The sequence below is a fragment of the Leucopleurus acutus genome (genome assembly GCF_964270905.1).
Source record: "Leucopleurus acutus genome assembly, chromosome: 1".
Classification (NCBI taxonomy): domain Eukaryota; kingdom Metazoa; phylum Chordata; class Mammalia; order Artiodactyla; family Delphinidae; genus Leucopleurus; species Leucopleurus acutus.
In genome coordinates, this window is record NC_139142.1 from 12,804,476 (window position 1) to 12,828,438 (window position 23,963).

General features: G+C 37.9%; 2 protein-coding genes across 2 annotated transcripts in view; one reads left to right on the forward strand and one right to left on the reverse strand.

The window, feature by feature from the left end:
• The window catches only part of RPS6KA5 (ribosomal protein S6 kinase A5), a 187,288-nt gene that overhangs the window by 106,740 nt on the left and 56,585 nt on the right, over window positions 1–23,963 (forward strand). The window contains exons 4-5 of the mRNA XM_082841951.1: window positions 6,448–6,563; window positions 9,574–9,681. Of these exons, the coding sequence (XP_082698077.1) occupies window positions 6,448–6,563; window positions 9,574–9,681 (224 nt within the window). The remainder of the gene's footprint in view (window positions 1–6,447; window positions 6,564–9,573; window positions 9,682–23,963) is intronic.
• LOC309960178 (protein FAM136A-like) lies at window positions 22,826–23,200 on the reverse strand (the record flags this gene model as incomplete). The annotated part of the gene is made up of 1 exon (XM_082836821.1): window positions 22,826–23,200. Exon 1 carries the CDS (start codon window positions 23,174–23,176, stop codon window positions 22,826–22,828), a length of 351 nt encoding a protein of 116 aa, XP_082692947.1. The 5' UTR covers window positions 23,177–23,200.

The window sequence follows — 23,963 nt, forward strand, 5'->3', positions numbered from 1 at the left end:
GTTGATTTTAAGACAGTTTTTCTGACAGTAACTAGCAATACCAGTTGCCCAGTGGGGCTGCTCCTGATAAATGATAGTAAAAACCATACCAGGAGGGGAAAAAGGGCAACCTATATAGCATTTTAAAAAATCACTGTTTTAGAGTCAGACTGCCCATGTTCATAATCCTTATTCTCTCACTTAACAGATATGCAACTCTGGATAGTTTTTTTAACCTCTCTGGGTTTCACTATTTTCTAGAGATTACCTGTTTTCTCTGGGGATTATACTATTATTTTAATAGCACCAACTTCGTAGCATTGTTTATGAGGATCAAATTTGTTATCATATCCAAATAGAACAGGCACATAGAAAGTGCCCAATATCTCTAGTTGTTATTTCTTTGTCTAGTCTTAAAAGCAGTGAGCTGTGATGAGATACAGATTTTAAAGGAAGGCAGCCAAAACCCTGTTTTACATCGCTTAGTTCTTATCTGCCAGGAGCCCTTTCCCACTTACCGTGACTAACCTGGGTTACTAAGATGCTGCTTCTACACAAATGGCAGTAGCCAGGAGTGTAAACTGAGCCAACACCACTTAGTCCATTTTCGTTGTATGTCCACAGAGGCAAAAAGCCTCAGGAATATCAGTAAAAACTGGATACTCTCATGCTGTTTCTTATCATGAAGAGAATAAAAGCCATTGGCACTGGCTTAAAAAAAAACCCTCACGCTTGCAGTTTGTTGAGAAAGAAATTGACAAAGACCTGAGAAATCTAATTTCTAGAATTCTAATGAATCCATAATTTTGACAGGAAAGTATTCAGGGTAGATGAGTTGGCATGGACCAAGGCCCACCAGGCAGAGTAGATCTTAAATAATTCTCGTAGTAGACAGTTTCCACTCACATGCTTTATTCCATCTGAACTTTTAAATAAGTCTTTTTTATGGAGAAATGTAATTTATCCCCAGTGGGAAAGGGGTGGGATGGGGGGTAGGGGAAAGTGGATGTTCCATGAGTTACAAAGCTGAGAAGACTCTTCCTCTCAGATGTTAGTAATGATCTGGGTTTTCATTGATGTCTTTGACCATATTCATGCCACTGCTAACTCTATCCCGGAATCTGCCTGCATTCTTGATTCCAGTGTTCTCTTTCAAGAGAGTAAAAATTTTATATCAATAATTCAACTCAAATTGAATAATATCCCTGTAGTCTTTTCTAAATTTTGTTTTATTTGTTATGTCACTGCCTGGCTAAGTTGTTTTTAGTTTCAAGGCCAAGCCCTAACCTTCCCCTAACAGAGTTGCTAGCTCTCTGGATAAATACAGAGGTGTAAAGAGACCAGAAATGCAGTTCCAGCACATCCTCAGTAGGCAGAGATCTTGTTAACAATGAAAACTTCATGCTCCATTTCACTTTTTAAAGCTCTGAACCTCACTAGTCCAGCTCTAAATACAGTAAGCTCCAGGACAGCTATGCCAAGCAAGGCCGGAAGTCAGGGAGAAGCGATCTAAATGCTCAGGAGAAATGGCGCTGGGTGCGTACGCTGTGATGATGAAGTTAATGGTGCTGGCGAGCTGTAAGACGCTACTCTCAGATGTTTCCCATGTGCTGGCAGTCCGCATTCATCGGTTTGTTTGTAAATAAACTTCATAGGCAGTTTTCCATTCAGATTTTTAATGCTGTCTTTTGAGTGATGTTCTGAAAACTTTTTTGGCTTGTAACTCCTTGGAAAATCTGATAAAAGCTGTGGACCCTCTCTTGTCAGTAGAATGCACACATGCTTACATATACTTGAAAAAATTGTGCATAATTTCAAGGAATTTATATGCAACCTCCTCTTAATGATCTAACTGGCCATAAGAAATTTATCTTCCTTTTCCTAAAAGATTTCCAGAGGGCTCTTTTTTACCTTTTAACAGTCTTAGAATCAATAATTCAAGATGGTGATGGTGATGATGATAACTACCATTTATTGAGCTTTTACTATTTGTTAGACACTGTGCATTCCTCATTTCCAAAGGTGAACTCTGGATCATCCCTTCCAAATTTGTCCTTCCTGCAGCCTTCCCCATCTCAGGTAACACCAATTCCATCTCTTCATGTGCTCAGGTAGGGCTGGGTCCTTACCACCACCAAGCTGTCACCTTTCTCCTAGGCTCCATCATCTCTCCTTGTTTACTGCAAGTGATCTCCCTACTTTCCCTCTTTAAAGTTAACACAGCAGCCAGAGTCATTGATCCTGTTAAAATGGAAGTCTTATCATACCACTGTTGTACTCAATCTTCCAGAGGCTTCTTATTTCATTCAGAGTAAAATCTGAAATCCTTACAACGGCCAGAAACCTCTGTGCTCTCCAGCTCCAGGGGCCACAAGAAAAAATAAAGAGAACCAAAAATGGTAAATAGGAAGGCTAATATGACAAACTCTAAATATGTACTTGCTCTCTTTTCTTTCAGCCTCTTTGAAAGACATAAATCTATATAAGGTAATAATTATAATGTATTGTTGGATTTGTTAACATAGTTATACTATGTATAACAATAATAGCTCAAAAGGGAGGAAGAAAGAATAGAGCTATGTAGGAGAAGTGTTTCTATATATCACTGGAATTAAGTTGGTATAAATCTGAAACTGTGATAATGTGTGTATGGTAAGCCATAGAGCAACCACTAAGAAAATAACTAAAAAAAGTGAAACTCATTAAAGAAATTATTTACTTAACGAAAAAGAAAGAAGGAGGAATAGAGGAACAAATAAAGATATGAAATATGTAGAAAACAAAAAAGTAAAATAGCAAGACATAAGTCCAACTATATCAATAACAACATTAAATGTGAATGGATTAATCAGTACAATCAAAAGACAGAGATTGTCAGACGGGGGAAAGATTCAACTATATACTGTTTACAGGAGATACACTGTATATTCAAAGGTACAAACAGGTTAAAAAGAAAAAGAATAGGAAAAGATAAATCATGCAAACGGCAACCACAAGAAAGCAGGAGCGGCTATACTAATATCAGACAAAATATACTTAACAAAAACGTATACTAGAGATAAAAATGGATACTTCATGATGGTAAAAGATTCTATGTTTATGGATTGAAAGTCTTTATATTACTAAGATGGCAATACTCCCCAAATTGATCTATAGATTTAACAAACCTCTCTCAAAATCCCAGCTTATTTTTTATGGAAATTGACAAAGTCATCCTAAAATTGTATGGAAAACTCAAGGAACTTTAGAATAGCTAAAACAATTTTGAAAAGGAAGAATTAAGTTGGAAGACTCACACTTTTAAAACTTACTACAAAGCTACAATAATCAAGAAGTATGGCACTGGAATAAAGATAGACATATAGATAATAGATTAGAATTGAGAGTCCAGAAATAAACCCTCACATTTACTGTCAATTGATTTTTTGACGAGGGTGCCAATGAGGAAAGAACAGTCTTTTTAACTAATGGTGCTGGAACAGCTGGATAACCATATGCAAAAGTATGAAATTGGGCCCATAACTCAAAACATACGCAAAACTTAACTCAAAATGGATCAAAGATGAAAAGTAAGAACTAAACCTATAAATTTCTTAGAAGAAAACATAGGGGTAAATTTTTGTGACCTTGGTTTTGGCAGTGATTTCTTAAATGTGACATCAAAAGCACAAACAACTGGGCTTCCCTGGTGGCGCAGTGGTTAAGAATCTGCCTGCCAATGCAGGGGACACGGGTTCAAGCCCTGATCCGGCAGGATCCCACATGCCGCGCACAACTAAGTCCGTGCGCCACAACTACTGAGCCTGTGCTCTAGAGCCCACAAGCCACAAGTACTGAAGGCTGCACACTTAGAGCCTGTGTTCCGCAACAAGAGAAGCCACCACAATGAGAAGCCCGTGCACCGCAATGAAGAGTAGCGCCCGCTCACCACAACTAGAGAAAGCCTGCACACAGCAACGAAGACCCAACTCAGCGAAAATATAAATAAATGAATAAATAAATAAATTTTTTAAAAAACACAAGGAACTAAAGGAGAAACATAAATTGGGATTTCTGCGGGGGGAGTGTGTGAAAATATTTTAAAATTGAATGTGGTGATGGCTGCACAACTCTGAATATACTAAAAACCATTGAATTTTACACTTCAAATTGGTGAATTTCATGGTATGTGAATTATATTGTGACGAAAAAACCAAAAGGGGCAAAAAAGAAAAAACCCTTAATAGACGTTTCACAAAAGAAGATACAGAAATGTCCAATAAGGCACAGAAAGATACTAAATATCATTATTATTCAGGAAAATGCAAATTAAAACCATAACGAGATACCACTACATACCAAACAAAACAACTAGAATTCTAACAACTGAGGGTACTAGGTACTTATCTTAAAGAGATTCCCACTAACCTCATATCCCTGCTATTGATAGAACTTACCCTGTAACACCACTCCAGGTATCGCAGCTCCTGCTGTTACAGTCCTTTGGCAGCCTATATATCTACCTTACCAATGTTGACAGCTTGGACCACTGGATAGAGTTGGCTGTTCAGCTTATAAAGTGTGCAACCCTGTACCTACAAATAAAGCATATTTATTTTATGAATGTCAAGTCTTCACCTTGGGCTGTTGGTCTATTCTACAAGTAGGAAGCAGGTGACGATGTTGTTTTAGGTTTGTCTTCTTAGATTTGTAGTTAATTTTTCTTAGTCTCCCCAGTAAATGCAAATAAAACACTTTCTATGTTTCAAGAAACAATAATCTATAGTAGTTCTGATTTCCATTTTATAGATAAAGAACTAACACTGAGAGAGACTTTATTTGCTCAAGACAGGACACAGTGGAGCCATTGTCTAGTTCAGGTTTATTGATTATAAAGCCCAGGTTCTTTGGATTATATCAAGTTGCCTCAAAGACAGGAGTACATTGGGTTATTTTTTTTTTTACAACTCACTTGCCTTTGAGTTTCAGAGTGATTTTTTTTTTTAAAGATGAATACATTGATCATGACTTTAAAAAGCTCAGAGTTTAGCAGAGAAAGGAAGTATGCAAATAGACATTTTTAGTGCAGCAAGATAATTGCAGTGGTATAAGTTTTTAATAAACACAGGGGGTAACATAAAAGGAAGTGATCAACTCTGCTGGAGTGGTTATTGAAAATGAGATCATTAAGTAGGACATTCAAGGGTGTGTAGGAGTTTGTCAGTTGGTCAACTGACCTCTGAATGCCTATTTCTGTACCATGACTAACTATGGAAACCATATGCATAAACATCAGTATTAGATTTAAATAAGTGACTACTTAAAGGTAGAAAAAATTCACTGTTAGTTTGCAGGAATGCTGTGTTCCTTTACACCTTTTTAATAATTAGCTTTGTGTTAAGATATAATTAAAACCTCTTGGCAAAATACGAAAGTCTTAAAAGGGCCGTGCTTTTTGCTGGCATGTGCTTTGCAAAATACATTGCAAAACAACCAGCTTTTAGAGTTCTTTCATTCTGTTGCATCAGCTGTTTGGAATTTGAAAAACGGTCAAGATAAAAATTTGTGAGTTAATGAAGATTTTGCTTTGGTCTTTTATCAAATTGCGGTAAACTTGACAAATGAATATACTTGGGATACATGCTTTTCAGATTTTTTTTAGGAGAAAAGCTTTATATCTGTGACTGTTTTCTAGGTGTACATTGTTTCTCACACACAAATGTTGTGTAAGATAGTAATGGTTAGTTTCTGATGAAACTATTATCAGTTTATCGATAAATGTCTTAGAGCCTATTATGAACACGGTTGTGGCTTTTTCAGCTCCTAATTTATGTCTCACTGTAGCTTTTTTCTCTCTTATTTCATTATTCCTCTTGGGCTAAAATGGGCAAATTGAAAGGCAAATGGGAATCATTTAGTTTCAGGTGTTTTGATTCAGCCCTGTTGTGCCACTTTTACTTTTGAGTTATGTGGAACCATAAGAAGGCTACCTGCTACCTAATAGACATTTTTAGAAGGGCTCTCCATAGACAATTCTGGAAAATAGGGAATCTGCTTAAAAATAGTGACCGGCCACTACTACAAAGGAAAGGCTAGGAGTTTTGTTTTGTTTTTTTCATTTTTTAGTTATTATGGTGGTTGATGTTTTGGTACTTTACAGCAAGTTAAGAAGTGTATGGTCATGGCAGAGGTTTCTGATATGCTGGATTTGGGAAAATTATTTTAAAATATGCAGATTTCATGTAATAGTTTTAATAGTAATACTCTATGCAAATTCATTTGATTGTGGTTTAGGGTAGTCATTAACTTATGGAACTGTATTTATATGAATTTAGTAATATATTCTATATGAAGCTATATACTAAGAATTGTACAAAAATAATGTATTAAAATCAATGCCTTATGGTTAATCCAAAGTGGTTAAAAGGAAATATTTCCTTTAGTTTATGAATACAAGTCAAAGACAGAAAAAATATATTTCATTTTTAGATTATATAAATGGTGGAGAACTTTTTACTCATCTTTCTCAAAGAGAGCGTTTCACAGAGCATGAGGTGCAGATCTATGTTGGAGAGATCGTGCTTGCCCTCGAACATCTCCACAAGGTAAGAGATGCTTAACCTTTGGGATTTCCTTTTTTTAAAAATCTAGTAACTGAGGTAATGATGGAGCTAAAAGAGCTAATGCGTTTACATGTCATTGTCTTGGTGGAGATTGTGGAAGCACACTCATAGACCATTACCAATTTTTTCAATTTCATTGTTCCCTTTGTAATAGTTTCCTTTTATAGTTTCTGGGTTGCAGATTAAAAAGGTAGAACCTGAGCATTTTTTTGGTTTTGTTCATGAAAAATTCTGATGCTTATTACAAAGTATCATTAGAATAAAGGATTTTCATTCTTAAAATAACCTTTAAGATGAACCCACAAGTCATAATATGTATTTCCTTAATTGTGACTCACTCCATTGCAGACTCTGCCTGTGCATCTTCGGAGTATGTTTCCCAATTAGCTTGGAATATTTGAAAGAAGCTCTTACCTATGCTACCCAGCTGTCCCCCTCTCCCACTCTCACTTTCTTTTCCATTTGGTTCACCCCTAAGGTCCTCTCTTGCTCCCCCTCCCTCCCTCCTGCTCCGTTGCCTTCATGTGGCATGAACTCAGTTACTCAACTTTTTCAGTGGAATTCATATATGTATGTGATGCTGTTTGAACTCTATAAAATCGGTTTAAACTTTTAAAAAATATTATTTCAGATACTATTAATCTTGATCCAAGAAATTTTGACTAAAAATATTTTGTTAATGAGGAAGCATTACTGTAGAAGCAAACAGTCATTATGTAGACTAGGCTTGTGTGTATTTCCAAGAAATAGAAAGTACTAGAATAATTCTTATCAAAGTTGTGTGAGACCATAGGAGGATGACTCGAGTCGCTAAATTCGGATGATACAGGTACATCATAAAGCTGCTGTTTTTCTTTGTTATATATTCAGATGCTACACTAGATTACAGATTAAAAAAAGATGGAAGTGCTGATTATGGAGCATAAAAAAGAATGGAGAGAAATGAAGGAAAAAGGCAAGGAAAAAGGATGACATTTTTAAAGGGGCAGGGAGATTAGAATTGCAGGATGGCGATAACGGGTGGGAGAGGCTGTGAGAAAAGATGATGAGAAGATATAAGAAGGAAGGCATCAAGAAATGGGTAGATCTAGCCCAGAACAGGAACACAACTGGGCAGGCAGAGGGAGACAGGGTTCAGAAGAGGAATTCTAAGGAGAGTGAATGAAAAAACGTCTAAGAACAGGAGGGAAGTAGAGAAGGCTCTGGGGCGCAGGGCTGCAGTGCCATGGCGTGAAAGGAAGGGGAGTGTAAGGTGGGAGCTGAACTGAAGTGATAGGAACAGGCATCTGTATTCCTTCTGATAGAATTGGTGGTGTGGGGATGAACTTTATGCCTATGGTTATTTTTGTGGGGTATAAAGTAGTTAGGACATTTTTATACATGAGCCAAATTGGGCCAGGGAATAGGCTGAAAAGCTTTGTTTTATGCTTAGGGGAATCAGATGTAATTTTTATAATATAAAAACGATGGTGGAAATCACCATAAATACCAGAGTAAACACAAACAAAGTACAAAGCTCTGACAGGTAAGCTAGTAAATTCAGTTTTTGGTTAGTATGAGAACTGTTAATTCTGTTTCTTAAAGGGAAAATTCATGAACATTCATTATTATTAAGACAGGGTAATCAGAAACACAGAGGTAGAGAACATGAAGAGTACAAGATATAAATGTAATTGATATAGAGGGAAGTATATAGCAGATTAGATCTTAGCTAAATTTCTCTTAATCTGACTACCTAAAAAGATAAATACAAAGAGATATAACACAAAGCTAATAATGATAATCTTGATAACACTTAACTAACACTGAGTTTCTCAGGAAGAGACAAAAACAGGGAGTTTACTTGGAAGTGATGAGGTAAAGCAGGTAGTAAATGACTTATTCCTAAAATCTTTTCCAACGAGGTTGTTAAAAAAAAAGTCATACTGGCTGTTAGGTGCTTGTAAGGCTTCAAGTCAAATGTCTAACAGACTGTGCATTTACAATATATAATAATGTTTTAAAATATGAAAAAAAAACCCCACTGAGGTTCTTGGAAGAAAATTGCCTAGTGTTTTTCCTTGTGTAATTTTTTGTTTCAATTTTAAGAAAGCATCAAGAATCTTATTTTTCATATACTTAGTGTTGAGGAAAGCAGTGTTTCTAAGTTTAAAAACATTTAATTCGGGCTGACATAACATGGAATGTGGAATTCATGCATATCAAGTACTTCTTATATAACTTGGGTAGATTCATTTGTCATAGAGCTGAAGTGTTTTACTATAAAACTTACATACAAAACAAAATAGAAGGATATTTAAATATCTAATTGATTTACATTGCTTATTTAGAACTAAAGATCAACTAAAATTAACCTGTGATCTTCAGTCTTCATGTTTAGGAGTGTATTATTCAACAAGCCTTTATTAATTACCTGTTTGACATATGACACTGTGCTAGATACTAGGTAAATGCATAAAAAGTGAAAAAACAGAGTTTGGATATGGTTATATCAAGAAGAACAGGAAGTACCTAGAAAATATCAATTACTTTTATGTAAGTACAATGTAAATATAGATGCTATAGGAATAAAAACAAAGAAATGACCAGTGTGGGAAGTGGTTACTCAGGAAAGCCTTCTGAAGCCATTAGAAGTGATGGACATGAATTGGCTAAGAAAGCACCTGAAGATCATCTGGAGTGAGGATGAAATCCATCAAGAGCAGTGACCCAGGAAGAAGCAGTAGTCACAGTAGACCCAACAGAAGCTAGTCCGACAGGAATGTACCCTCATTATATGGAGCATGAAGACATGGTTGCAGAGGGAACCCAGCAGATAAACCCTGAGATGGAGGAATTTAGATTTGCCCCGACCTGTGACTAAGAGCCGTCATAGCACCCTGAGCAGGAGAATGCCTTTTTTTGGTTTGTTTTTAAGGTAGATAAGAAAGACTTTTCTAATTTATTTTTTGGAAATTGTTATTTTAATATGCATATTTGTTTGTTTTTACAGTTGGGGATTATATACCGTGACATTAAGCTTGAGAATATTCTACTTGATTCTAATGGCCATGTGGTGCTGACAGATTTTGGTCTGAGTAAGGAGTTTGTGGCTGATGAAGTGAGTATTATATTTTAATTTGAAGTTAGTAAAACAGAATGTAAACAATGATGAAAAATGAGCTATAGAATGAGCGTTTAATGGGATAGTACTAAACAGATTATGGATTTTTGTACAAGTTTGCCCAGAGGAATATTTTGACATGGATAACTGTAAAGTTTTTAGTTTAAAATTACCATGGAACCATCCTGCTAGAATTCCAGTAATCCTTTTATGGATATAACAGAATTCCCCAGTTAAAAACAAAACAAAATTATGCATTTAACTTTCTCCATAAAATATAACTGAAATTTTAAAATAACACTTTGGGCCTTTTAGGAAAATCATGGCTTAGATAATAGCCAGTAAAGAATTACAAAACAAAGCACATACAGTTTACATTATAATTACAAGGTAGGACATGTCATGGTGGCTCTTTGAACTCACTTGACAAGAATAGCAAGGATCTACTAGACCTAATTTTTTAATAAACTTGCTGTTTTTTTGCCCATACAAACTAAAATGTAATAGCTAATGTACAGATTTTAAATATGAAGGACTTTGCGTTTTCAGCATTGATTAAAATTTGTTTATTGTTAAAGATGTATTTAATAACGTTTAAAATTGTACATTTATTAGTTGTAATTAGATACTATTTATGTAGCAGTTGTAATAAAAAGTACATTTTTACACTGCTAGTTTTTCAAAACAACTAAGTAATTTGAATGCCAGTTCCTTGCTATCCAAGAAATTATTGTTATAGTATACAGAATCACAGTTAAATTTTTGTAATAAAGGACTTCTTTACTGTAATTTGGGTTCCAAATTAGGTGTATCTATTTCTGATTGTTTGCTTTTTAGAATATTGCCAAAGCAGTCCTAGGTGAGTTAGATAAGTACTAAAATTATGAAAACAAAGGATCCCAATTTTTTCTCATATCTATATTCAATCACTTATCAATAAATATTTATTGACCACTTCTACTATGCTAGATATTGGATAATACAGTGACAAAAGGGAAATGGTCTCTGCCTTCATGAACCTGAGGGTTTAACAATATGTTGATTATCTTTGATAGAAAAATCATAGTTATGAAAAAGATGAGATTAATTTTTGAGGATTTTTCTTCAAAGTTTGATTTTTCAAACTTTGTTAAAAATTTTAGTGGCAACGTGAAAAATGTGACAGCTGAAATATGTTGATGGTTGTTTCCTCACTAAACCCTACTACAAGTAAAAGTAAAGGTGTAAAATAGGCATATACTCAAAAGGGAGAGAGGAAAACAGCAACCAGATTCTGGAAGATGGACAGCAGAAATACTAGTTGTAACCGATGTAACACGCCTGAAACAGCTGAATCCTAAGCCAGTAATATGAGAATCCCCAAAGCAGGCTAATTTGCACCTCTGACCCCCAGAAAGGCTCAGGAATTGGGGGCACCAGGCATCGCTCAAAGCAAGAGTGCAGGACACAAGAGAATTAGTTGGAAGTCTATATAAGAAACAGGTACCCCCCAGATCTCAGATATACACTATCTCCGTAGGAAACCTTGCCTTTCTGACCCTCATGGAAAGCTGACAAGGTTAAATAGACAAAACTGTGGATTCAGGGACAAGGGGCACGGTTGAGGGAGAGGACACCGTCAAAGCTAGGGGGTGGCATGAAGATTGCCACACTACACTGTGGAACTGCCATGGCCTCTTGCTGCCCCTTCCTTCTGAGAACGGTGGCTTCCTAGACAAGACCTGGGAGGATTCCTCTCTGAGAACTGAGAAAGAAATCTACAGATGCTGTCGGCTAGTGGTTTTGCCAGTGAACTGGCCCAGCCAGATCTCCCTGCAGTGATGCCTGCGGCTTAGCAAGCCCAGCCTATGCCGCAGAAGCACATTTGTGATGACGTCACAATTTCTCTTGATATTTTGATTTCATTGTATTTCAATATCATTAGTTTGCTCTGTCCTACAATATATGTAAAAACATTATTCTGAGAAGGGGTCTATCGGCTTCAACAGACTGTCAAAGGACCCTTGGCATGTAAAGATGGAGGACTCCCCCTGCATAGAGAGAGTTGGTGATCACTTTTTTCTCTCCCCGTGGAACCGCACGTACATTTACTCATTCACTTCATCAGTATTTGTTGAGAGACTTCTATCTGCTAGACATTAGGCTAGGTTCTGGTGATACTACAATGAAAGAATCAGTTCGTGAATCCTGTATTTCTGGACATGTGTGGCTCATCATTTGGCAGTAGGCAGAAACAGACTTTGGCACTGAGGAAGAGCAAAATGTTTGAAACCAAAGCAAGAGGTAAACAAAAATCAAACATGATCAGAATTGTTGGGTTTTAATACAGTAATACAAATTGGTCAGAACTGCTGGGTTACTGAATCAGCTGCGTCACTTCTCACAAGAGAGACTTGTGTTTTCTGCTGGTCAATTCAACAGCTATTCCTCAAGGGAATGAGGAGAATTCTTGTCGGATGCCACAGTTTTGGAGCAATTGGTTATTTAGGTGCAAAAATGAAACAATGGGATTCAATCTGAAGTGGAGAAGTAATTTATAGATTCCCTTATTCACAATGCAACCTAGCTGCATTTCATGTAATTATGTGTTATAGTCATGTGTTATTAAGCCTTACAGTTTCATCTGTCTTCTCCCTCAGACTACCAGCTCATTCTTCCTCTTAGCTGAAGAGGACATACTGGCTTGCTAGGCTTCAGGTTTAACTCTTAGGGCTCAAGTAGGGACTCTCCTTTTCTGAGTCCCCTAAAACTTGATCTAATGGTCCTTTGCTCCCCCCTTATTCCACCTGGCATCTGCTTAGCAAGTGTCCCTGCCTAGACCTATTGCACCTCAAAAATATTCCCATCCAACAATTTCTATTTTGATTAGCTAGCATTCCTTTTTGGTTTCCCATGTCAGCCTGACTTATATCATTTCTTGGAATGAGCTTCTTTTTTGTCTATTCCTACGCTACCTCCTTCGTTTTCAGCTTAAACTTCACTTTGAGGAGTTTCCTCCCTGGTTTCCAGTTTATATAGGGAGATTATACATCTCTACCTCTATCTGTAACTTACCCCTCTTCTTTTCTACCTCTTCTTCTTCTGCTTGGACGCTTTCTGTCACCATTTAAGCAAGCCTAGTCTCTCCCATCTTAAGTGTTTAAAAATGGAGAGATGAGTGGATGAATGGACTGACTGATGAACAGCAAACAATCTCAGAATCCCCTATTCCCTTCTAGTTGTTGTCCTATGTTCTCCTTTGTCAGTATTTGTCCGTGCAGTCTATTACCCACAGGTCACTCACCCCTTAATCTACTCCAGTGTGGCTTGCACCTCCTACCAATTGACTGAACCTGTTCTTGCCAAGGCCACTATTGACCTCCATTTTAGGGTTTTTAATTTTATTTATTTTTGGCTGTGTTGGGTCTTTGTTGCTGCACGCGGGCTCCCTCTAGTATGGCGAGCGGGGGCTACTCTTTGTTGTGGTGTGTGGGCTTCTCACCACGGTGGCCTCTCTTGTTGCGGAGCACAGGCTCTACGTGCGCCAGCTTCAGTAGCTGTGGCACGTGGGCTCAGTAGTTGTGATGCACAGCCTCAGTAGTTGTGGCACACGGGCTTAGTTGCTCCGCGCGGGCTTAGTTGCTCCGTGGCATGTGGGATCCCCCCGGACCAGGGCTCGAACCCGTGTCGCCTGCATTGGCAGGGGCATTCCTAACCACTGCGCCACCAGGGAAGTCCCTATTTTAGGTATTTTTGAGCCCTCACCTTACTTGACTACCTAGTGGTGTTGAACTGGAAATTGCGTCTCACCCTGGCTTCTGTGACGCCGTGCTCCCCTGCCTTTCCTTCTGTCTCTTGCTGTCTTTTGCAGGCTCTTTCTCTTCTACCTGAGGGTTCCTCACAGTTCAGTCCTAGGTACTCTACTCTTTTTATGCTTGCACTCTCTCCCTGTACGCTGGTGATTCCCAAATATACATGGCCAACCCTGACCGCTTTTCTGGGCTCCAGACCCAAACATGCCCCGAGTGTGTCTCCCCTTGACTCTCTCATAGATCACACATGCCCAGCATTTCCAAACCTGAATTAATATTCCCCCACCCAAATCTGCTTTTTCAGTTTATCACAGTTTTGTGTATTACAAATTCTGCTCTCATTTGATCTGAGAAATATTTCTATTTAATTTTCAGGAATTACTTTTTAGACATGTTTGAAGTTTCTACTCATGGTGTACTACTCATCTCTCTGTATATTTGTTAATTTAATAATTCAGCAAATGTTTATTGAGTACCTACTATGTGCCAGGTATTGTACTAGACCCTAGAAATATGGTGGTGAAAGAAACAAATTCCTTGCCCTCATGAGCCTAGAGTTTAGAAGTATTCATCATTACCTCATATAATTATTTCTAGATTGTAATTTGCTAAACTAAATTGTATACTGGATAAAATTGATTTATTTTAGAAACCTTAACAGTCTTTTATATGATAATGAGCACTATACAAATTTGATACTTTTACTGATATGTTCTTTTCTCAACCACATAATTTCACAAATCCCTTGTAATTCTGAGAATAAAGGAAGACATTTCTAAATATCTGCACACTGATATATGTTTTTCATAAGGTTTTTTGAGAATACAGTTCAGCAAACATTTGTTGAGTTCTTACTGTGAGTCAATCTGCTAGGTATTGGATATATGGTTTTAACATTGAAGACTTTAAAGGCATTTTTCTAAAAAGGGCATCTGTTCTTATTTATAAGAAAATAATGTCAAAGTGATACATTCATGTGTTATTAATTACCCTATACTTAACTATAGTATATGCATTCTGTGTTTTCATAATTTAACATTGAGCATTTGAAAAAATTCACAACAGGTTATTAACATGAATCCTCAGGTAGATAAATAAAACTAGAAGAAAAATAACATCCCAACATTTAAAACAGAGGTAGCTAAGTTAATTATAACTCACTGACATGGTAGCTGTACTTAAAAGGAAAAGGCCTGTGCATTTTTCTTTCCAGAAAATAGAAAAATGCAATCTTTGCTCCGTTCAGATAATGTTATTCATTAATTAATTCTTTGAACATAGAAGAGGCATTTTAGTGTAGTGGAAAGAACACATATTGAAGTTAGAGGATCTTTTTCGGTTCTCCACTTCCTGGCTGTGTGACACTGGGCAAGTCACTTAGTCATTAACCCCTCTCAGTCTTGGTTTCTTCATCTGTAAAATAATATTTGTCATATCGAATTTATACAATTTTCATATGGATGCAATGAGTTAATGCTCATGAAAGTACTTTTTTAAAGTGTAAAACACAATGTAAATATCAGTTTCCACTGAAAGCGGTACTATTCAGATTTCAGATGACTATGAGTAAAATTAAAACATACGAATGAGAATCTTAAGTTATTCTCCCATAATTTTCTTATTTGTAGGAAAGTTTTAAATTACATCTTTGTCTAATAAATGCCTGGTTTCTAAGGATTCTGCTGTTACAATGTGCATGTCTCAAGATGCCTAGGTGAGGTTCAGGATCCATAAAGAGTGTGTTTGCATGAGGAGTCCGACAAGCCAACTCTCTAAGGCAGCTTTTTAGTTTCGTCCATCTCCCTTCCTGATGGATCCGTAGTGACTGACATCTATTCACGATTCTGTTCATTTGCATGTGCTCCTGAAGAGCCTGTTAAGTCTGTCAGTAAGTCCTATCAGTCATTTGCCAAAATCATGACTCTGGGATAATTCTAGTTATTTTAAGGTAAATATTGAGATGGAAGTGCTGGGAAAGTAGGAGACCTAGAAACCAGTCAGAGGGTTCTTCTGTGGCCCCTGTTTTTCCTCTACTCAAACAATATTACACAATATTCAGTTACTAATACCTACGCTTTAGCCATTTGTAAAGGTTTTGTCCACCAGATATCAGAGCAGATCCCCTGCCCTTGGACAGGAGGAGGGGGAGGGAGGCAGAGATGGCTTTGTCCTCAGGCGCCTCACAGATCCTTTTATAACTTTTCTTATGGTAGAAATTATTGGCTCAGGTAAGATTTATTCATACACTGTTTCTTATCTTAAGGCAGGCTGAGTGCACAAGTTCAGTGGGCAGGTTTTATGTAAATTATGTCACAGGGCTAGCAGGGACAACTTTTGAATTGAGATTCTTTTCAGAGAAACTTCTACTGTAGATTCCATTTGTTCAAATTATGTTAAATATACTTTTAATTTACTTGAAAACAATATTTAGCCATCATATTCTATATTAATATAGGATATATTAATCTATAAACAATATATAAACCTATAAATAGATTATTTTAATCTATTTTCTAAGTGTCAGGGACTTTCAAACCCATAAGGGGAATTTAGCAAGAGACACCCTGGAATACTAACATTGCATAAATGTGATTAATAAATGTTTATACTTTCCAAATTTCTTTTTAAATGTTTTATATTATACAATATTTCAAATGTAATAAAAATACAGCACATGATATAGCAGAATCTGTGCACCCACTATTCACATATACAGTTATGGACAATTTGTGGTTTTTTCCCATTCATTCAGCAAATATTGAGAGAACATCTACTGTGATCCAGGCACTGTTCTATCTAGGTGTTGGAATCCAGCAATTAACAAAATAGACAAAAATTTCCCCCCTAGGCAGATAATAACAAGTAAAATATGTATGGAATATGTTAGATAATGGTAATTGACACAAAGACAAGTACAGTAGGAAAGAGAGACAGGAAGTAGCAGGGTGAGAGCAGCTTGGACTTTTAAATCAGGTGATCAGGAAAGGCTTCACTAAGAAGGTGACAGTTGAGTCAAGACTTGGAGAGAGCATGAGCCATATCAATATCCAGGAAAGAGATTTCTAGGTTGAGGGATCAGCTAGTGTTGAGGCCCTCGGGTGGGAATATGCCTGGGCTGTTTGTGAACAAAAAGGAGGTAAGTGTGGGTGTGTAGAGTGAGTGAGGATAGAGTAGTGGGAAAGAAGGATGTGGAGGTGGTCATCTGGAGGAAGGACTGTGCAGATCGTGCAGGGCATGGGAGACCACTGTAAGGACTATGGGTCCTCTGTGTGAAACAGGAGCCACTGGAGAGCTTTACGTAGAAGATGACAAGGCCTGAGTTATCTAAAAAGATTCTTTTTGCCAAGCTTGATGGTCCTGTAGTGGGACAAATCTGGAAACTTGGAGACCAGTTAGGAAGCTGTTGCATTAACCCCAGCAAGAGATGGCATTGATTTAGACCATGGGGTAGCAGAGGAGGTTGGAAGACATAGTCAGATTTTAGATATATTTTGACATTAGCTCTAATGAAATTTCCTGATGGCTTGAATATAGGGTGTGAGAGAACAAGAGGAATCAACAGTAGCTCCAAGGTTTGGGGCCAGAGCAGCTGGAGGGATGAAGTTGCTGTCAACTAATATGCCGATGGGGAGGTTTTGGGTGGCTGGAGGAGTGCAGTTGAACCAGTTGAGTCTGAGATGTCTGTTAGACATACAGAGATGTTTAATAGGCAGTAGGATATATAAATGTGGAATTTGGGAGAGAAGTCTCATCTAGAGATAGGAATTTGGAATTTGCCAATATATAAGTAGTATTTAAAATCATGAAAATGAATGAGAATACCAACAGAGTTAAGTATAGATAGAAAAGAAAAAACGACAAAGGTATAAACTCTAGTTATTCCAACATTAAGAGAGTCAAGAGAGGAAGATAAACCAGCAAAGGAGACTGAGAAAAAGGGATGAGGAGGTTGGGAAGAAAACAGGCAAGTGTGTTGTCCCCGGAAGCTAAGTGAAGAAGTGTTTCAGGGATGATAAATGATCAACTATATCAAATACTGTTGTTAGGTCAAGTAAGACACGGACTGAAAATTGAGCATTGGCTCAATTTAAACCTAAGAAGAGAGAGACTGGGGATAGATATATTGTCAGCCACAAATATAGAAAAAATGGTTTTCTTAAAACCACATTTAGCAGCACAGGTGCAGGCAAAGAGTGGATGGTGGATTGAATTTAATCTTGTTTTAGTATCCTTACTTTATATATTACATCCATAAACAATATATACTGTTAGCTTGTGTTTCTAAAATGTACATAAATGGCATATTATATTGCAGATTGTTTTTTATTTGACTTATTTTTAAAATTTATTCAAGCTGATAAATAGGAATCTGTTTCATTCATTTTTGCTGCTCTATAATATTCTTTTATATGAATTATCTAGTTTATTTATCCATTCTGCTTCTGAGGTACATTGGTTTCCTGTTTTCTGTATCACAGTGTTGCAATTTTTTTCTGATGTTATTGGTTTGTTGGAGTTCTTTAAATATTCCAGCTACCCATCCTTGATAATTATGCACTTTGTGAATTTCTTTTTCAGATCTTTTACTTGTCTTTAATGTGATTAATGGTGTTTTTGCCATTATCAGATTTGACATTTTAATATAATCAAATTTACCACTCTTAAGATTTATATTCTTTGAATCTTTAAAAAAATTTTAAATTGTGGCAAAATACACATAATGTAAAAATTATCATCTTAATCGTTTTTAAGTGTACAGTTCAGTAGTGTTAACTGTATTCACATTTTTTATGCAACAGATCTCTAGAACTTTTTCATCTCGCAAAACTAAACTCTGTACCCATTGAACAACAACTCCCCATCTTCCCCTCGTCCTAGCCCCTGGCAACCACCATTCCTCTTTCTGTTTCTATGAGTTTGACTATTTTAGATACCTAATATACGTGGAATCATGCAGGATTTATCTTTTTGTGACTACTTACTTCAGTTAGGATAATGTCCTCAGTGTTTATCCATGTTGTGGCATGAGACAGGATTTCCATCTTTTTATAAGACTGAATAATATTTCATTGTATGTATGTACCACATTTTGTTTATCCATTCATCCACTGATGGACACTTGAGTTGCTTTTACTTATTGGCTGTTGTGAATAATGCTGCAGTGAACGTGAGTGTACAAGTATCTCTTTGAGGTCATTCTTTCAATTCTTTTGCATATATGCCCAGAAGTGGAATTGCTGGATCATGTGACAATTCTATTTTTAATTTTTTGAGGAAACTTCATACTGTTTTCCATAGAAGCTGCACCATTTTACATTCCCATTAACAGAGCACAAGGGTTCCAATTTCTCCACATCCTCACCTATACTTGTTATTTCTGCTTTTTTGATTGTGGCCCTCCTAATGAGCATGAAGTGATATCTCATAGTTTTAATTTGCATTTCTGTAATGACTAGTGATGTTGAGTCATCTTTTTATATGCTTATTAGCCATTTATATACCATCTTTGGACGAATGTGTATTGAATTCCTTTGCCGATTTTTTAATCAAATTTATTTGCTTTTTTGTTGTTGAGTTGTAGGAGTTCTTTATATATTCTGGATATTAACCCCCTATCAGATATATGGTTTGCAAACTTTTTCTCCCATTCTGTAGGTTGTATTTTTACTTTGCTTGTTTCCTTTGATGCAAGGAAGTTTTAAATTTTTTTTTTTTTTTTTTTTTTTTGCGTTACGCGGGCTTCTTACTGTTGTGGCCTCTCCCGGAGCACAGGCTCTGGACGCGCAGGCTCAGTGGCCATGGCTCACGGGCCTAGCTGCTCCACGGCATGTGGGATCTTCCCGGACAGGGGCACGAACCCATGTCCCCTGCATCGGCAGGTGGACTCTCAACCACTGCGTCACCAGGGAAGCCTGGAAGTTTTAAATTTTAATGTTGACCCATTTGTCTATTTTTGCTTTTGTTGCCGTGCTTTTGGTGTCAGACCCAAGAAATCACTGCCAAATCCAGCGTCATGAAGCTTTCCCCCTATGTTTTCTTCTAGTAGTTTTATAGTTTTAGGTTTTACATTTAGATCTTCAGTTCACTTTGAGTTAATTTTTGTATTTGGGGTAAGGTAAGATCCAACTTTATTTTTGTGTGTGTGTGAATATTCAGTTTTCTCAGCATCATTTGTTGAAGAGCCTGTCCTTTCCCCATTGGCACCCTTGTCAAAGATCATTTGACCATGTGCATAAAGATTTATTTCTGAGCTCTTTACTCTGTTCCATTGGTCTGTATGTTTGTCTTTATTTAAGTCAAAAATGTTTTGATTGCTGTAGTTTTGTAATACGTTTTGAAATCAGGAAGTGTGAGACCTCCAACTTCGTTCTTCTTTTTCAAGATTCTTTTGGCTATTAAGGGTCCTTTGAGATTCCATATGAATTTTAAGATTTTTTTTCTATTTGTACAAAAAGGTTATTGGGATTTTGATAGGGATTATGTTGACTCTCTAGATCACTTTGGGTAGTGTGGACGTTTTAACAATATTGTCTTCCAGTCCATGAGCATGGGGTGTCTTTCCATTTATTTGTGTCTTTTTAAATTTCTTTCATAATATTTTGTAATTTTTTTTTTTTGCGGTACGCGGGCCTCTCCCATTGCGGAGCACAGGCTCTGGACGCGCAGGATCAGCGGCCATGGCTCACGGGCCCAGCCGCTCCGCGGCATGTGGGATCTTCCCGGACCGGGGCACGAACCCGTGTCCCCTGCATCGGCAGGCGGACTCTCAACCACGGCGCCACCAGGGAAGCCCAATATTTTGTAATTTTAATTCTCCAAGTCTTTTGACCCCTTGGTCAAGTTAACTTCTAAGTATTTTATTATTTTTGTTGCTTATTTTAAATGGGATTCTCCCCCCTTAATTTCCTTTTGGTATTGTTCATTGTTAGTGTATAGAAACATAACTAATTTTTTTAAATTAATTTTATTTATTTATTTTTGGCTGCGTTGGGTCTTCATTGCTGCGCACGGGCTTTCTCTAGTTGCGGTGAGCGGGGGCTACTCTTCGTTGCGGTACACGTGCTTCACATTGTGGTGGCTTCTCTTGTTGCAGAGCATGCGCTCTAGGCGTGCAGGCTTCAGTAGTTATGGCGCACGGGCTTAGTTGCTCCACGGCATGTGGGATCTTCCGGGACCAGGGCTCGAACCCTTGTCCCCTGCATTGGCAGGCAGATTCTTAACCACCGCACCAGCAGGAAAGTTCCATAACTAATTTTTGTATGTTGATTTTGTATCTTGTAATATTGCTGGTTCTCTTATTAGTTCTAATGGGTTTTTTGTGTGTGAAATCTTTAGGGTTTTTTACATATAAGATCATATTATCTGCAAGCAGACATAATTTTACTTCTTCCTTTCCAATTTGGATGTCTTTTATTTCTTTGTCTTGCCTAACTGCTCTGGGTAAGACATTCAGCGCTATGTTGAATAGAAATGGTGAGAGGGCGCATCCTTACCTTGTTACTCATCTGAGAGGAAAGCTTTCAGTTTTTCACCATTGAATATGATGTTTGCTGTGGGCTTTTCATACCTGGTTTTGTTATGTTGAGGTAGTTTCATTCTATTCCTAGCTTGTTGTTAAGTGCTTTCTTTTATCATGAAAAGGTATTGAATTTTGTCAAATGCTTTTTCTGTATCAGTTGAGATGATCATGTGGTTTTTGTCCTTCATTCTGTTAATGTGGTGTATTACATTGATTGATTTTTTGAATCTTGAACCGTTCTTTCATTCCAAGATCTCACTTGGTCATGGTGTATAATCCTTTTTATGTGCTGTTGAATTCAGTTTGCTAGCATTTTTTTTTTTTGGAAGAAAAATTAAGTCTTATTTATGTTTAAAACCAAACCACTAGGAAAATATATCACAGTCTTGAAATAGCAAACAGACAGGCTATATTATCATTTCAAGTAATAAGTTGGTAAAAACACAACGAGGTCCTTGATAAAACGATAAGGTGCCAGAACTGGGGCGAGAACAACGCATGTCGCAAAAGTGGTATTTGGTAATGAAGGGCTGTCCCGTTTTTTTGCTCTAAAGGAGTTACAGCTTGCCCCTGAGTTGCTTTCTTTTTCTCCTCTGACCTTCGTGTTGCCAAGGGATCGTTTCAACAGAGCTCTGTTATTACAGGGGGCAAAGTAAGCAATACTGGGTTTAGGCTTTCATTCTATTTTGTTTTATGAAAACCAGATTTTTCCAAAGCCAGTACTTCATAACTCTCTTAATTAAGCAGCTAACATTCCCTTTCACTGTTCATTCCTGAATACTAGCATATAGCACAGTCAAAATCCCCTTTCCCTTCAAGGGTGAGTGTCACTGCAAGATTGTCTTGTCTCTCTGCTGACTCTGCTGCAGACAGCCTCAGGGCTCATCATGGCTGCCAGTTAGAGGGAAGGTTCGGTTCCCCTACCAGCGTGATAGCGCTTCTTACATTTTTGCAGCATCTCCAGGCTGAAAGATGTAATGTGTGAGAATTTTAAGAAATGCGCATCCACATCTTGATGGCCAGAAAGGGCCCTTTCAAAGTTTTTATCCAAACTACCTCTCCCAACTCTACATCTTTAAAGTAACTTCATGCCCTTGTATATAAAACAAAACTGGGCTTCCCTGGTGGCACAGTGGTTGAGAGTCCGCCTGCCGATGCAGGGGACACGGGTTCGTGCCCCGGTCTGGGAAGATCCCACATGCCGCGGAGCGGCTGGGCCCGTGAGCCATGGCCGCTGAGCCTGTGCATCTGGAGCCTGTGCTTCACAACGGGAGAGGTCACAGCGGTGAGAGGCCCGCGTACCACAAAAAAACAAAAACAACAAAAAACAAAACCAAGCAAAACAAATCCCCAGAAGCCCCCTTTCCCCTTCTAAATTAGTGACCTCCTGGATTTTGTTTTATTTCCAGTTTATGGAAAATGTTGTAGCGATCCTTCTGGCAAACAGGAGGCTGGCAACAAATAGAAGCACCTCTCCTCACACTCCACCAGATCATAAGCAGGTCAGATGAACCTGCCAGCCTGTTGGTGTCTGTGTACTAAGAGAATGTGGTGCCTTGGAGGGCTCTGGTTTGCTACAAGGGAGACTCCCTGTTGCCAGGATAAGCCCTGGCCACATGAAATTCAGGCTCACAAAAACTCTCCTGTGCTATCTCTGACCCAAATTTTAGCACCAGGTTTTTTCAGTTTCTAGGATTCAAACACAAAGGAACCAGTGTCCAGAGGCAAGTGACATAGGCCTTAAACTTGCTGCCATCCTTAATTTCCTCATTCATAAACTTTCCTTAGAAAACCCAAATCCCCATTCCTCTTTTTAAATAGATTCCTTCCTTCAGCCCCAATGGCCAATAGCAGACATCTGTTTCCCAGTGGATGAGAGAGACTCCTTCATCTTCTTGGTCATGGTTGGGATGAGGTTCATGTGGTCATCCACACACGTGGTCACGCAACTCTCCAGCTGCCGCTTCACCTGAAGCTCTTTACTCCCCGCATCTATTGAATCTTTGGCTTTGTTGTTGCAATGGCTGGTGCACCCGGCCAGGCGGTCCTGGAACTTCTCCAACTCGCTGGTCACCAGGGCCTGGGCTTGAGCCAGAGGTGCATGGCAGTGCTCAATGCACTGGTGCACTTGCTGCATGGACACCTGGCTGTCCTCACAACAGCCGGCGCTGCACCGGAACATGAGGCCCTGAATCTTCCAGATGTTCTCTCTCCAGACTCTTCACCTTAGAGTCCACCGCCTCCTACACCCGGAGCTGCTACAGCTCCGCCATGGCCACCCCATGCTGCTCCCCACGTTGCCGGTGCCCACATGGACTCCCGCGCAGGAGCCCACCCCCAGTTTGCTAGCATTTTGCTGAGGACTTTTACATCAGTTTTCATCAAGAATATTGGGCTGTATTTTCTTTTCTTGTAGTATCTTTCCCTGGCTTTGGTATCAGCGTAATGTTGGTCTCATAAAATTAGTTTGGAAGTGTTCTCTTCAGTTTTTTAGGGAAAGTTTGAGGAGGAATGGTCCTACTACTTCTTTAAATGTTTTTAAGAATGTCCAGTAAGGCATCTGGTCCTGGCCTTTTCTTTGTTGGGAGATTTCTGATTACTAATTCAGTGTCCTTACTGATGAAGAGTCTGTTCAAATTTTCTATTCATGATTCAGTCCTGGTAGATTGTATGTTTCTAGGAATTTATCCATTCGAAATTATTCAATTTGTTGGTATATAATTTAGTTTCTTGTAAGGTCTTCTCTTTAATTTCTGATTTTAGTTGAATCTTCTCTCTCTTTTTCTTAATCTAGCCAAGAGTTTGTCAGTTTTGTTTATCTTTTCAAAAATCTAAGTTTTGCTAATTTTTTTCTGTTGTTCTGTTTTCTGTTTCATTTATTTCTGCTTCAATCTTTATCATTTCTTTCCTTCTGCTAACTTTTGGTTTAGTTTATTCTTCTTTTTCTAGTTCCTTGAGATGTAAAGTTA